The sequence below is a fragment of the Diceros bicornis genome, chromosome 7 (assembly GCF_020826845.1).
Source record: "Diceros bicornis minor isolate mBicDic1 chromosome 7, mDicBic1.mat.cur, whole genome shotgun sequence".
Lineage (NCBI taxonomy): Eukaryota > Metazoa > Chordata > Mammalia > Perissodactyla > Rhinocerotidae > Diceros > Diceros bicornis.
This window is the reverse complement of record NC_080746.1, coordinates 74,667,311-74,682,979: the sequence shown is the minus strand read 5'-3', so window position 1 is coordinate 74,682,979 and position 15,669 is coordinate 74,667,311. Positions and strand designations below refer to the sequence as shown.

Genomic DNA, 15,669 nt, shown 5'->3' with positions numbered 1-15,669 from the left:
TCATAAGGGGACCTCCCTGGGTCACCTAGGTCATCTCCCTGCCTCTTCCAGGCATCCATTCAGACCAGTCAGGGGGTCATTTTACTTCATGCATGTGAAGTGACCCAGTGCAAAGGTTTGATGACAAGAAATGGAGCATCAGTGACCAGTGAGACCCTAGCTCAGGTGTAGTGTGTCCTCTTCCAGCTAGACCTCTCTAGTTCCATCTCAGGAGCTCACTTCTGCCTCACTTGCGTTGCCATCCGAGCACTCTGATGGGATGTGTGCTGTCTCCCTCCTCATCAAACTGTCCCCCCGAGCCAATGGGGGGCAAGCTGGCTTTGCCCACAGGGACCTGCAAGATCCACCATGCTAAAAGAGGGCTCTGAGCTACACCGAGACATTTGTGCTTCCTCTGTGGTCCCAAGTGTGTTGGTCTGCTGTGGTCCCTTGTTCCCGAGGCTGCACGATGTAAGTGGTTCACTTGTGAAGTCCCAAGTTATGGAAACCCTTGGTGCTCATAACTGGCTGTTTTCTCTCTGTGCTTCATTTGAAGGCTGATGATACCTACCTCCAGCTGAAGAAAGACCTGGAGTACCTGGACCTGAAGGTGAGTGATGTCAGGGCTCTTGCCTCCCTTGGCACTCGCCTGTCTGAGAGTGTCAGCCTCATTGGAGCCGAGGCCAAAGCCAAAGGCCGTGCAGGTCTTATCAAATCTGGATCCCAAATGAAGATGTCTCCTGTGTGAATCAGAAGAGTCTTGTTTTGTTTTTGGTTTTTGATGTTGCTGTGACTTTTGAAATTTTCATTTTTTTATTGAGATATAATTGACAAATAACATTATATTAGCTTCAGGTGTACAGCATAATGATTTAATATTTGTATATATTGCAAAATGATCACCACAATAAGTCTGGTTAACATCGTCACCATATAGTAAAAAAATTTTTTTTTCTTGTGATGAGAACTTTCAAGATCTACTCTCTTAGCAACTTTCAGATATGCAATACGGTATTATTAACTAGAGTCTGTACATTTCATTCCCGTGAGTTATTTATTTTATAATTGGAAGTTTGTACCTTTCAGAAGAGTTTTATTTCTTACAGCCTCAAACTCGGGGCTCTCCTCAGTTTCTTGTGAATTCTGCTGTAAGGTCTCTGGCTTATAGAATAAGGGCACAAGATCTTGGTCAGAACCAAAAGGTCCCGCCAAATAATAAGCAGTCGCTTCTTCAGAGCTTCCAGTGGGGGTGGGGGTGGGTTTGGTTCATAGGTGCCACCAGTGTGTGTTTTCAGCCACAAGTAGTTTGTTGGGTTGTTTGGTTTTGTTACTGGGGGAGCAAGTTCCACATGGAATTACATGGCTCTGAGGCTTACCGTAGTCTGCCATCTCTGTTTAGGAGATGAACACTGGGCCCTCCCTGTAGGTGATAAAGCTCAGGCTCTAAATCAGGTTCCACAGCACAGAGAGAGCCTGAGAAAGCTGCTGTAGAAGTGAGAAGCATTCGCTTGAAAGAGAGCTGCTATTGTTTCATTCCCACAGCTCTCTGAAAGCTCCCACTGTGAAAAGCACTTCTTATGCCTGAACCATGAAATAGACTGAAGGAATGTGACCTTTAATTAACTGTGGGTGTGAGAGGGTGGGCGAAGGGCCCGTGGGAGGACATCCAGGCAACTGCCTGCCCCAGTGCCCGCGTACCTGGCTTGAGATCTTTGTAACACGGGATTGTCATCAGGCCTTGTAGAAGCAGGGGTATGAATATTAGGCCTGAAGGCAGCAGAGGAGGGAGGCAGGATCAGGCCTTCGATTAAGAATCAAACAGTTAATTTAGGTATCTATTGAGCACTTGTTATGTACCCAGCTCTGGAGAAGCCTAGGGGAGATGCAAGAGAAAAATTGAGGCTCTGTGGCCTTGAGAAACTTCCAGACAGTCTGGGTTGGGGAAAGAAAATATCCCCGAATAACACAGACTTATTTCCAATGAGTGTACCAGGACCTGTCTGGCCCAGTGCTCAGGACTGAGATAGTGAGGGTCATTGTGGGCTGCAGTGCTGGGAAGCTTTGGGAAGTGGTGGCATGTGTGTGGCACCTTGAAGAGCCAGAGGGTTTAGGTTGGTTGAGATTAAAGGGAAGGGAATGGTGGGAGCCAAGGAGAGCCAGGGGGAGGGCAGGGGGAGGTAGAGCCAGGTCGTCCAGGTTCCTGAGTCTGTCCTAGGCCTTAGGAAGGAAGGTGTGGTAGGCAAAAGTCAGACTTGGCTTTTGGACATGAGCAATACAAGGAAGATTCTCTCAAAATCAGGGCGTTTAGGGCCGGCCCTGTGGCTTGGCAGTTAAGTGCGCGTGTTCCGCTACTGGCAGCCCGGTGTCCACGCGTGCACCGACGCACCGCTTCTCCGGCCATGCTGAGGCTGCGTCCCACATACTTGTGCAGCTATGACATACAACTATCTACTGGGGCTTCGGGGGAAAAAAGGAGGAGGATTGGCAATAGATGTTAGCTCAGAGCCGGTCTTCCTCAGCAAAAAGAGGAGGATTAGCATGGATGTTAGGTCAGGGCTGATCTTCCTCACAAAAAAAAAAAAATCAGGGTGTTTACGTGGCAATGAGATCACACAGAGCATGAGTGTTGTAAGTGAGGTAGTAATGCCTCAGGGTGCAAAGTGCTAAGACTTGGTGTGTGGGCTGAATGTGCACCCCTGCCTATCCTCCTGTACCCTCATCCTGGGCAGGTCCTTCCACCACGCCCACCACCCCACCTGACCTGGAGGGAGGTCCACCAGCCCTGGCCTCCACCTGCCATGTGTACCACGGCCTCCCCGATAGCCAGTCACCGTGCTGCCTGCTCAGTTCTTTTTTTTAATAATTTTATTTATTTAATTTTTTCCCCCCAAAGCCCCAGTAGATAGTTGTATGTCATAGTTGCACATCCTTCTAGTTGCTGTATGTGGGACGCGGCCTCAGTATGGCCGGAAAAGTGGTGCGTCGGTGCGCACCCGGAATCCAAACCCGGGCCGCCAGTAGTGGAGCGCGCACACTTAACCGCTAAGCCACGGGGCTGGCCCCTCACCCAGGCTTTCTTAAAATGCTGCTTATACTACTGTGGACACAACAGCATTAAGTTTTGTTTGTTTGTTTGTTTTGGTGAAGAAGATTGGCCCTGAGCTAACATCTGTTGCCAATCCTCCTCTTTTTGCTGAGGAAGATTGGCCCTGGGCTAACATCCATGCCCATCTTCCTCTACCTTTATATGTGGGATGCTGCCACAGCATGGCTTGATGAGCGGTGCGTAGGTCCGTGCCCAGGATCCACACCTGCGAGCCCTGGGCTGCTGAAGCAGAGTGCGCGAACTTAACCACTACGCCACTGGGCTGGCCCCGGCATTAAGTTTTTTTATAGAGCTAAACTGGGGTCATTATGCCGGGAAACATGTTTGATGTGATAGAGAGAGGCAAGTGCATCCTTGGTATGTTTCACTTGCTAGGAGCTCTGTGTGACCAGAACATGAACTAGTGATTGGAAGTTGTCACTGTTTGTCATGGACAACAGCTATGTAGATACCAGAGTTTCTCTGGTCTTGTGGCTCTTCCTCCGGTTGCTAAGCTCCTCGTGGAGAATTAGTTCCCCAAATGAACTGCACTAGCAGGTGAGAGACACTTGGCTTACCTGTAGCACAGGTGGGGTAAGATGCTGGAGTTTGTGCTGCGTGTGAGTTATTGGTCTGGCCTGGCTGCCGGAAAGGCTGGCACCACCATGGCCTCCCTCCAGGGGAGAGGGTGCCCAGATCAGGGAGGCAGTGGGCCTGCTCTGCTCAGACCCGGCTAGGGTGTAGGGTTCCCAGATGTGTGTCTCATTTCAGGATCCAGACGAGGGAGGGTCTGGAATCCAAGGAGAGGCGTTGAGGGCCTGCAAGAACCGTGGCTGAGGAGTATATTAGGTGGGATGCTTTTGTTTGCAAGTGTCTGAAACCCAAATCAACCTGCTAAGCCAGAAAGGGAATATACTGGTTCATAGAGCCATGGACTCCGTTCCAGGGGATCAGGCCACGTCATCACGGTTCTACTTTCCCTGGTGTGCAGGCTGCCTCCACATGGCCAGGGAAGAAAGGTGGCCACTTGCAAACCCAGGTTCACTTTGTCCCAGCCCCGCCTCCCTGTGGCGTGTTGGAGGGGTTCCCTAAGGGGAAAGCGTGCTGGGCAGAAACAAGAAACAGCAGTAGCTAGCACAGCTGCAGTGTGGAATGGTCAGAGGAGGTCGGTGTGATTCGGGAAAGATGAAGAGACAATCTATAAAGCTCTGAAATGTTACCAGGTGTCTTCTGTAGCCCTAAGGGGGAATTAAGTCCAGTAGATAGTAGCTTCAAGTAGAAGGGATATAGTTTAGTAGAAGAAAGACCTTTCTAAAAGGGCCAGCTCAGGTTGTGGTGAACTCCCCATCTCTGGGGTGCAATTGAGGCTAGATGAGTACTGGGTGGGATGAGTGACTGGATCAGGAAAAACCCCGGCCTACCACTCTGAAGAGTCTATGACATGCCAGACAAAATGAACTCATGCTGAGCCCAGCTGGGGTCCCACAGATGAGGCCTCTGTGGACACAACTGAATGGGCCCCGTAGCCCAGCCTGGGCCTGGAGACAGAGACGAGCACAGTCCCGTTGTGACCAGCTTCTTGTGAGAGGTCCCTCCTGGGTCCTTGGTGGGAGAGTAAGGAGGTAAGCCTCTCTGGAGGAGGACAGTCTCCCCGCCCCCACCAGGTGAGCCTAGGGTCCCCCATGTCTTTGTCCCAAAGGCCATGGACATAAGGATGCAGAGTCTGTCTCCCTCCGTTAGCTGATGCTCAGCTTCCAGAGTCAGTTGGTGGTGTTTGCTTCCCAGTGTTGTGGAGTTTTTTCTTCCTGAAATGAGCATTCCTGCTGTGTTGCCAAGTGATCACACAACGGCATCCTCCTTTCTCTTAGTAGACGCCCTGCGTTAATGTTCTTTTTGGAAATGTTTACTTCTCTGGCATTTTGCTTGGCGGTGCCGGGGTGGAAAGGAGTCCACATTGATTAAGCATCTGTTCCTGCCTGGCAGTGTTCGGGCACTTGATGTTCATTATTTTACTTAATCCTCTCAGCAACCTTGAGCAATAGGAATTACTGTCCCCACCTTACCAACCAGGGACCCACGTATCAGAGAGGTAACTTCTGCAAAGTTATGTGGTTAGGATTTGAACCCAGTGACTAACTTCACACCTGCCTTCCTTCTTCTGGATACCGTGTACCCACTCTAAAGCTGTATTCGCTGAGCTCTATTTCTGCCATTAAACTTCTGCTCTTTAGAACCCTACACACCAGCTAGGTCTGAAGCGGGGATGTGGGGGTTCACTGTTGTTGGCAGTTTGAATTGTTTTTTACAGCTGGGAGGCACAGCTGGGAAGTGAGGTTGAAGGAAGGTCATCTGCTGCCACTCAGGTGGTGCCATTGAGGGTGGAGCAGGTTACAGTCAGCCCCAGAGAGGCTCTTGTCCCTGATGGGGATGTGTCCACAGTGGCTCCGGGTGCCGGGCCCCCGGACTCTTCCTGACTGTTTGAGCCTGAGATCAGGACCTCTCTGTTCAGGGTCTGTTTCCAAAGTTAGCTTCCGGGCCAAAGTTTCTTAAGTTGTGGTCTGGGCCACCACCTACTTTGGAATCACTTGTGAGCTTGACAAAAAATGGCAGATCTGGGGAGTTCTATTGAATTAGAACCTCTGGAGATGGTGCCCAGAATTCTGCTCTTTTTTTTTTTTTTTTGTGAGGAGATCAGCCCTGGGCTAACATCCACCAATCCTCCTCTTTTTTTCGCTGAGGAAGACGGCCCTGGGCTAACGTCGGTGCCCATCCTCCTCCACTTTATATGGGACGCCGCCACAGCATGGCTTACCAAGCAGTGCGTCGGTGCGCGCCCCGGATCCGAACCAGCGAACCCCGGGCCGCCGCAGCGGAGCGCGCGCACTTAACCGCCTGCGCCACCGGGCCGGCCCCTTTTTTTTTTTTTTTTTTTAATCAAGCTCTGGGGTGATTCTTGTACACACTATAGTTTGAGGTCTGTTGTTCTGGAGCGGAGATTGTTAACCCTGGTCATGAACTAGAACAACCAGGGAAGCTTTTGAAATGAATATGGATGCTTAGGTCCTACCCCTTAGACCCTCTGATTGAATTGGTAATACTCAAGTATTACTCTCAAAAAGAAAAAAGAAAAACAACAACTCTCCCTAGGTGTTTCTAATGTGTACCCGTGGTTGAGAAACATTGTTTCAAAGCAGAAGTTCTCCAAGTATGATCCCAAAGCAGCAGGATCAGCAGTACTTGATAATTTGTTAGAAATGCAAAATCTTGAGCCCCACCCCAGACCTGCTCAGTGAGAATCTCTGGGGGTGGGGCCCAGCAAATCTATTTATTAACAAGCCCTCCAGGTGATTCTGAAGCATGCTCAAGTTTGAGATTCACTTTTTAGAATAGTGATTCCCAATCTTGGCTGCACCTTTGAATCACCCAGGAGGGCTTTTAAGAATCCCGATGCCCAGACCCCACCCCAGACCAATTACATCCAAGTTTCTTTGAGTTGGGACTCAGGCATCAGTACTTTTTACAGCTCCTGGCTGATTCCAGTGTTCCAGCCAGGGTTGAGATCCACTGTCTTAGCGGTTGGGGACAGTGTTCCTTCCCTCAAAGGAGCTGTAAGCATTTGGGAACATTAGAAAGACATAATTACGTAGATGCAACACAGATGTGCAGGTAAGAGTCGGAGGGATGGAAGGTGGAAAGTGTTGGGCAGGGTAAGACTAATGCATGGCACCACTCTAAACTCCAGATTCGGTATCTCACCGTATGTGATGAGGGAGGGTGAAGGGAGAAGCAAGGTTCCTTCCTGCCTTCTGCGGCAGAACCAGGGAGGAAACGGACACTGAAACCGGCACTCTCAGTAAACTAGCCTGCACAAGGGGCCTTCACGCAGAGCTTATTGTCCCCTGTGTTAGAGGTGAGGGGACTAAGTCTGGAAAAGTCTGGCAGCTGGGAAGCAGCACAGCCAGACTGAGACGCAGTCATGTGAATTGCACAGCACACGTCCTCCCTAAGGTTTCCCTCACCACTTCCCCAAATTCTGGCTCCTTCAAGTGTCATGTGATGTCTCACCTGTTACGTTTTGTTGTATTTGCCTTTTTGTTTGGAACAGATAAAAAATAATGAACCTTTGATCAACGTGCTTTACAAAGTGCTGAAGAAGTCAGCACAGGGCTGTCGGCCCAGGAGAAGCGTAAGATGATCTGATCTGTGTCTCCAGGCGGGGCCATTCCATTGCTTCTGGCTCCGTGCGACTCCATCACTTGCTTATCCAGGGGCTCTTCTGACCGCCCCCAGGCTTCCTGCAAGTCATTTTGGTTTATTTTCTTTCTAGTGAATCTTCTCAGCGTTTTGGCTGGTGCACCAGGCTGAGCTTCTCATCTGTGGTGTTCTGTGACTCCATCTTTTGTGCTGGCATGGGGGTGGGGGGCTTGCCTAGCTTGCCACCAGCTTGTGTCACGTTCGCATTCTGTTCGTCTGCCTCCATGGCAAGGGTTGACCTAGACAGAGAGCAGCATGGTCTGTGTAGTCAAGCATGAGTTCCTTGAGGGGGAGCAGCAGTTCCTGGTCACCTTGGAGGAGCTGGGGCCTCCTCAGATTCCACCATGGCCCTGGGATTAGGGTGGCTCTTCTTCAGGGCAAGGAGTTGATGTTTGAAAACAGTCTGGAGTTGGACTAGAACAAAACGGGCCCCCCCATCCCCCTTTGAGTGACGCAGAAGTTATGCCTAACGTGGCCAGTTTTTACAGCTTTTCAAGGAAGCTGCAGTTTGGGAAGCAGGTACTGTGCCCCATCATCCCGAGCCCTGAGAAAAGGAGTCTTGGGATGTGATGGAGGAGAGTGGGTGCCTGCGTGGCCTTTGATTCCTTTCTGATGCAGAGACTCTTTCAAATGGGTGAGGGCCCACAGGCTTTCACTTTTTCTGGTGACAGAGATGCTGGGCACCCATAGTTGATGTTTTAAATGGACTTAAACATTGCTATCACAAAGCGCAATTTTAAAAGGAAAATTAGATGTAATATATTACTTGTGGATATGTCTTAGTAGCCTCAGCTGTCTGGAACAAAGCTAAATTCAGAAGCTCAGTGGGCCTCTGAGGTGTGTAAAGACTATCATGGAGCCCATGCTCTAAAGCCTGTGGCCTTTACTCCATAGGAATAGATCTCAGGCCTTCAGCACAGCCAGCTCACCCTGTTTTTTTACATTCACAGACTCACTAAGCAAACATTTCCCAAATATCCTCAATATGCTGGGCCCTGGGCTGGGCTCTGAGGATACAGAGAAAATATGTCACAGTTCCCACGGTCACCCCTAATTAGGTTCCTGTCTGGTGAGGGGAGATGGAACACATCCTCTGTCCTAAGGCCCATGGGAGTGGGAGACACAAGGTACAGGAGGATCTCCCTTGATGGCACCGAACCCGCCTCGAGGGAGGGAGACAGAGAAGAGCAGCAGGTGTGTCACCTCTGTTGTGTTTCTAATCCTGACAGTCAGTGGTTTGAATTTCTAACTCACAACACCTTAAAAGGGGACAGGAGAAACATCTTAGAAAAGAGAGAGCGCTGATATTCTGAGAAGAAAAGAAACGTTATATGTCAATCTAAAACGGAAATGAAAGCACAGAAATTTGGGAGCGTTTAACCAAGGGGCAAATAATCCTAAAGTAGCTTCTAGGAAATTCTGTATTACTGATTTTTATAATGACTCTGATTCATCCAAAAAAGGTTGAGTTTATATTCAGTATTCTATGAAGGCAGCGAAGGACATACTTGCAGAAAGCTTTCCATCAAAAAGTTTAAAAGACTTGGCTTTCTCAAAATGCCCTTTTTGTGTAGAATACCCCCTTCCTTTCCTGATGGTGCTGGATAAATGAAGCATTGTTCAATTAGATACTCTGCCTTGCTATTTCAACATCCAAAAGATGTCATCTGTAAAAGGCTTCAATGAAATAAGGGGAAGTTTTGCTAGGAGGAAAAATCCCCGAAGCATAGCTCAGTTTGAAAATGATTTCTTCCTAGGAAACAAGCCAAGGGTCAGCCCCTCGGAGAGTAGACAAGCTCTGTGTCCCTCGCTTTGGTGAAGGACTGGGACACAGAGTGAAGACTTCTCTACCTTTACCTGCCGGGTTCCCCTGAGTTTAAGGCCCAAGTCCTGCCTAGGAAGTTCAGCTGTTTGTGGTTGACCAGGATTAATTCCACCTCCTCCCGTGCCTCTCCACTCCCCTCCCTCCCCCTCCACCCTTGCAGGAGCCAGCACAGCCTGTCTGTCTGTGGATTGTTGCTGTAGTCAGTGTGCTCTGTGACTGTGTGTATACATGTATGTACACATAACCTGCCAGTTTGAAGAGCAGAATTTGGCTGGAGTTCTGCTTTTTCCAGGCACTCTACAATGCTGACCTGCACGGATTTCCCTTTGACCTACCTGCCATGCAATAAGCACTTGCCGAGTACCTTCCGCTGTGCCAGGCCTTATGTCCAGGGCCAACTCTACTATGATAAATAAGACAGTGATCCCTGCCCTCTACTGTGTGACCAGAGGGAGCATGGGACTGGGTGGGGGCGAGTCTGCAGCCCAGAATCAGTCCTCAGCCTGTGGCATGGAGGGGGCATTCGACCTTGACCTTGACCTTAGATTTGCTAGTGACGCTTGTCAGGGAGGAGTTTGAGGGGAATGTTTGCCGATGTCTTTCTGCTTCTGATTCACACTCACAAACTAACTGGACCTCCCAGATGGAGTACGGAGCAGCTTTCTGTCCACCAGGATGCTCTGCATAGTCCACACACCACCTCTCTCTGCTGTGGTTAGCTCCACCCTCCGTTTCCCTGGTCGGATCTCCAAAACAGAGTTCAGCAAGATGGCCTCCCCTCCACAGGCCACATTCGACCTGGCTGTCCCTGGTCGTGGGGTGCATCTTTGCCAAAGTTCCCCCTTCCCTGCACAGCTTTTGGCAAGAACGAGATTTGGGGGAAATGAAAACATGAGCTAAAGAGTTGGGTTTAGATTCGTAGGGGTCAGTGAGAGATGGGCAACGTGTCGCCCATGTTGGGTCAAGGGAGGGATGGGAAATGTTGTGAAATTCTACTGGCCCACAAATTTGGGTGATTTTTATTTGCTGCTTTGTGGTTTCCTTTCTTGAGAGGACAGGGTAACTTGTAGCTTGTATTACAAGTACAGCTTAGCCTCAACTATTCAGGGATCAGTTAAAAACCCCAGCTAGGAATTATCTAGTTCCTCCTTCCCTTGGCCAGAGCCTCTTCCCAAATAGTGTAGGGTGAGGAAGGCTGATCTCACTCATGGGGAGGTGGGCTGCTCAGAGACTTCCTTGGACTGAGCCTTGACAATGCCCAGGAGGTTTGCTTGTCCCTCCTGGTCCACCTACCCCACTGCCCTGGGCGGGGGTCACAGACTTCTGTCACTTGTGTCCTACCCCAGGTCCAGTAGCAAAACTCTCACTTATCAGTGGCAAATCTTCCAAGATTCGTACTGAACCCCTTTGGGGCAAATATAAGCTTCTCTAATTGATGATACTGTAACTTGAATGTCTGCATTTTCTTTAACTTCCGAAATTTACAGGTGCTACTAGGATCTCAAAAAGGCTTTGGTTTCTCCCTAAAATGAAATAGGCATAAAAATAAAGCAGGTTTTGCCCAAGTTTCTGCCCCTTCTGTGCCGAGACCCTACCTGCCACCGCTGAGACTTCCACACCCATGCATCGGGGGGTAACTTTCCTTCCTGAGTTCTGATCCCGAACCCCGTGGTTAAATCGCCTTTAAATTGTTCACCTCCCAGATGACAGGCCGGGACCTTCTCAAGGATCGAAGCCTGAAGCCGGTGAAGATCGCCGAGAGTGACATTGACGTGAGTGAGCACAGTGACAGGCTGACTCCTGACTGCCTGCTGCCCCCAGCCCCAGGGTGGGCAGCTTCAGGCAGGGTCTGGATGGTTCTGTCGCCAAAGTCTTTCTGATCACACTCCAAGGCCATGCCCTTTTCTCATCGTCCCAGGCCCTCTCCAACCTGTTCTTGCTCACAGGTCAAACTGAGCGTCTTCTGTGAACAAGACAGGATCCTCCAGGACTTGGAAGACAAGATTCGAGCCCTCAAGGAGAACAAAGTAGGCATAAGTTTTCGTAATCCTGGGCTGAGTGGAGGGGCTTTTTCATCCTGTCTTTTCTCAGACATAGACTGGACTCGCATGTTGGTATTGGACAACAGGTGTTAGTTTATCCAGAACAATGTTTTTGGGTTTAAAGGGTATTTCTTAAGGGGTTTCTGTCTGAACCCGGAGGAAACCTTATAGGGAAACCTTGGCCTATTTATTCCAAGCACTGCCTCCCGCCTCACCCCCTTAATTCTGCTTTGGCCCCCCTCCCCCTGGAGGCTGTGTGAGGTGAGTCTGGGAGAGGAGGGCTCCGCTGGCTTGTATGTGATGCCTCAAGGAAAGGGAGGCTGCCTTGGAGAAAGTAGCTGCAGTCATAACAGGGCAGAGACCCTTGCTTCCTAAAGCTACTTTCCTCTAGGATCTGGGCTGTGGAGGAAGCAAGTCCAGCTGGAAGGGCAGGAATAGGCCAGGGGCTACTGATGTTTGGTCTCTTAGGCCATTAAAGTGAATTTTTTCTTTTTTGCATCTTAATAAGGCATTATATTTGTGATGCCAAGAGTTTATAAGATGCCCGTTTTCCCTATAGCTTAGAGAGTTTTCTATCTGTTCTTTCGTTTATCCTCATAGTTTATCTCATAGGATTTGATGGCTTTATGCCCACTTTATAGATGAGGAAACTAAGGCACAAAGCTTTTAGGTTATTTGTCCCAGGAGGCCACCCAGTGGGCAGAGTGAGGGCTGAAATCAGAGACCCTGACTCAGGCCCCAGCTGGGCACTGGCCCCTTCAGCCTCAGTTAGATCAGCAGGTTTGTTTAGTTCCTGGCCTGGTACGGGGAGACCTCCAGGGACTGTCCTGCTATTATCTTGTTCTTTGGCCCTTGCAGGACCAGCTAGAGTCCGTGCTGGAGGTGCTGCACAGACAGATGGAGCAGTACCGAGACCAGCCCCAGCACCTGGAGAAGATTGCCTACCAGCAGAGGTTGCTGCAGGAGGACCTCGTCCACATCCGGGCGGAGCTCTCCAGAGAGTCCACTGTGCGTAGAGGGTGTGGAGGGAGGCAGACACTTCCTCCTCAGCTCAGGCTGCCAGGGGGCTGATTTTCTCATCTCCCAGGCTATAGTTGACTTGGTGGCCAGTGACAAGTGTCTTGGAGGAGCAGAACTTCTCCAGGCTGCCTCCTGACAGTAACTTACCTTGTCCAGGGGTGACATGTCTGTCTGTACTCATGCCTTATGGTGCTTTCCATCAGCAGCTCCTGGATGGCCACAGTGACACCCAAGGGACCAGAAATCTCAGAGCAGCCTGCAAGGCTATTTCCCTGATTTGTGTGCAGTTGATTCTGCACACGTCAGAATTTCCACTTTTCCATTTGTCCATCTGATGTGATGCAGGCCCTTTCTGCCATACTGGGACTCCAAGCATCCCCAAGGGTGGGAGAGGGGATAGTGCAGGTGGCCAGGACAGGCCTGAATGAGAAGACAGCCGCTGTCCCTTTCTCACCTGTCCCCTTCCCCTGGCTGGGTCGGCAGTGATCAGGAGCACAGGTGCTCGTGGAGCCTTCTTGGCGGCAGCGGGTAACTAAATCAGAAGCGTTTCCTTGGCCAACAGGAGATGGAAAATGCCTGGAACGAATACCTGAAGTTGGAAAGTGATGTGGAGCAGCTGAAGCAGACCCTGCAGGAGCAACACAGAAAAGCCTTTTTTTTCCAGGTGACCCAGGGGCTCTTCATCCCTTCTGAGCTCTGATTTCTTCTGAGATCCTTCACCTGTGGGTGCTGAGAGCACTACCCAGGGGCCGTCTCTTCCTCCACCGGGACAGCCTCCTCGCCACCCCACGCTCTCCCTTGGGGATCCCTTCCCCAGCCAGGCTGTGATGAGAAGGCTGACCTCAGCTCCCCCTGTCTCTCTCCTCTCAACGACAAGCTCTCGGGCATTTTTGTAAGGGTTTTGCTACTGATCATTTGGGGAAACAGACTCGAGAGGAGACAAATACCAACCTTGAGAATCTCACAGAGACTTGAAAGTGATCTGTGTTCTTGTGGTTCTTGGCCCCGTCTTGGGTTCCTAGCTACTCACTTAGACAGCAGGAAGCCCTCACCTCCTTCCCTCCTCTGATTCCTGAAGATAGATGGTATCAAGCCTTCACTCGAGGAGGAGTGTGAATTCAGGTCCATGAGCTGCCTCTGGTCTCCAGGCGGTCATTTGCATTTCTGGAGGCCAGGCTGGGAGATACCCATCGCTGTGCCCCTGCCACACTCAGGCAAGGCAGCCTTAGAGCCCTGCCTCCTTTACCCTAAAAAACCAGGCCACCCCGTTGAGAACGGCCTCTGCCCCCACAGGTGAGAGAAGGAAAGGCCCCGTGTGGTTTTCCTTCTTCCAGCTTGGGTCCTCCAGCTGCTCAGTGTTACCCCACCAGGCTGCCACCCCAACCTCAAAATTTTGAAAATGGAAAATAACCTGTTTTCGAACCCATCTTCAGATCCATATCTCCTCTTTCAGGGCCCTGACATATAATTGATTTATTCGACTTCAGCAAGCATTAATTGAGAGGCCTTTTGTGTATGAGGCACTGTGCTAGGCCTATTTTGGGACTAGGCTTGTTAATTGATGAACTAGTTCTAGCCAAGGCTCTTCATTCAAGTGATTTAATGAACATACTGACTGGCTGGACGTTAGCCTCACCCCAGGAAGGGCCTACGAGGTTTCCTAGAACTTGTCTGTCTCCTGCTACTGTTGTTTTTTTCCCCACAATTCCCCTTCATTAGAGCTGACTAACATTTTCCTGTTCTTTTTCGTATCCCCAGCACTTAGCACAGTGGTTTGAAAACATTAGGTGAATGTCGTTGACAAAGTCTTAACAAATGAGTCTTTCTAGTTACTAGTTCCTTAAACTGTCCTGTCCTGTTAGACTTATCTTCTTGAATTTCAATGATCCACATTAATTTTAGCAGTAATTTTTTTTAGCTTTTCCTTCATTGCATTTCTATGATTATACAAATGACACATGAATGCATCTCTCTGAAAAGGCCAAACAATGAGAAGCAAAAACAAAAAAAATGAAACAAAAGTCTCCTCTTTCCCCCCCTCCCTGCCCCAGTCCCATCACCTTCCCTATATGTAATCCCATCAGTTTGCAGTGTTGTCTTCGGGACCGTTTTTTATGCATTTCTAAACATAAGCACATGCATAGAATCATGTAGTTTAGTTGGGGGTGGGAGTTGGGTTTACCTAAAGAGGAATCATACTCACACATTGTTTGATAACTCACTTTTTTGTAATAACTTTATGTTGTGGAAATCTTTCCAGGGAAGATACCCCCAAGTTTATGCTGCCCAATACGGTAGCTATTTAAATTTAGACATAAATTAATTAAAATTAAAAGTAGATTTCTCAGTCACACTGGAATCATTGCAAGTGCTCAGCAACCACATGTGGCCTAGTGGCTACTGTTTTGTACAGCACGCATTATAGATTTCCCTAATCTCAGAGAGTTGTATTGGACAGTGTTGGTCTCAGTAACTGACATTAAATTAGTTGTTAACTGCTATGTAGTATTTCATAGTCTGGATGTTCCACGCTTTAGTCAGTCCTCTTCTGATGGGCATTTAAGTTATTTGTAGTGTTTTGCTTTTATAAACAGTCCACAATGGGCATCTATGTAACTGCCTTTTCAAGCTCATTTGCAGGTATTTATCTAAGATAGGCTCCTAAGAGTAGACTTGCTGGGTTGAAATGAGTGTACATCTTAAATGTTGATGGACACTGCCAAATCACCCTCTGAAAGGCTGAGCTCATTTGCCCTCCCACCCACAGTGAATGAGAGTGCTGAACCTGTTGGCCTACATCCTCGCCAACACTTGATGTTATCCGTCTTTTTAGTTTTTGTCAGTCTGCTGGCTGGAAAAGGACATCTTGTTTTAATTTGCATTTAGTTAGTTACTAGCAGGCTGAACATCTTTTCATATGATTATCGGCCATCTGTATTTCTACCGAGCGTTATTTCATGGTGATTTAACATACAGCAGGCCCAGAATCTGTTTTTCTCCTCCAAAAAGCAATGGGTACAATGTAACAGGTCTTGTCACAGACATCCTGGAGAACTTAGCCCTGTAAGTTACTAGGAGGTAGGCCACTTCGGAGCCAGGTCCATGCAGCTTGACTTCCTTCTAGCCCAGTGGCATTGCTCATGCTTTCCCTGAGTGCACAGTGACCTGGGAAGCTCACAGAGCCCTTCTTTGAGCAGGCTCTATGCTAATTTCTTTGGTGTAATTCTAGGCCAGGCAAGCTGTTAGAGTCCTGAATAAATCACTAATGCCGGAGATATACTTGCAGCCCTATATGCAAATCCCCCGTCATCGTGGGGCTTGGAAATTCACCTCCCTTTAGGCAGGTTTGGCTGTGAGGAAATTCACAGCCTTTTCAGTAAAGCAGTGGCTTTATTTATGAAGATCCTCAGGGCTCCCTGGGCAGGGAAGACAGCAGTTAAAAGAACATCCAGGTAACTGTGTGA

The 15,669-nt window shown here is 49.2% G+C and overlaps 1 protein-coding gene across 14 annotated transcripts in view; it reads left to right on the top strand.

Moving 5' to 3' along the window:
- The window catches only part of PLEKHA7 (pleckstrin homology domain containing A7), a 214,422-nt gene that overhangs the window by 177,538 nt on the left and 21,215 nt on the right, over positions 1–15,669 (top strand). For all 14 annotated transcript variants that reach the window (XM_058546053.1, XM_058546054.1, XM_058546057.1 and 11 more), the window contains 5 exons: positions 536–589; positions 10,847–10,915; positions 11,090–11,170; positions 12,044–12,193; positions 12,768–12,869. In XM_058546053.1, coding sequence (XP_058402036.1) covers positions 536–589; positions 10,847–10,915; positions 11,090–11,170; positions 12,044–12,193; positions 12,768–12,869 — 456 coding nt within the window. The remainder of the gene's footprint in view (positions 1–535; positions 590–10,846; positions 10,916–11,089; positions 11,171–12,043; positions 12,194–12,767; positions 12,870–15,669) is intronic.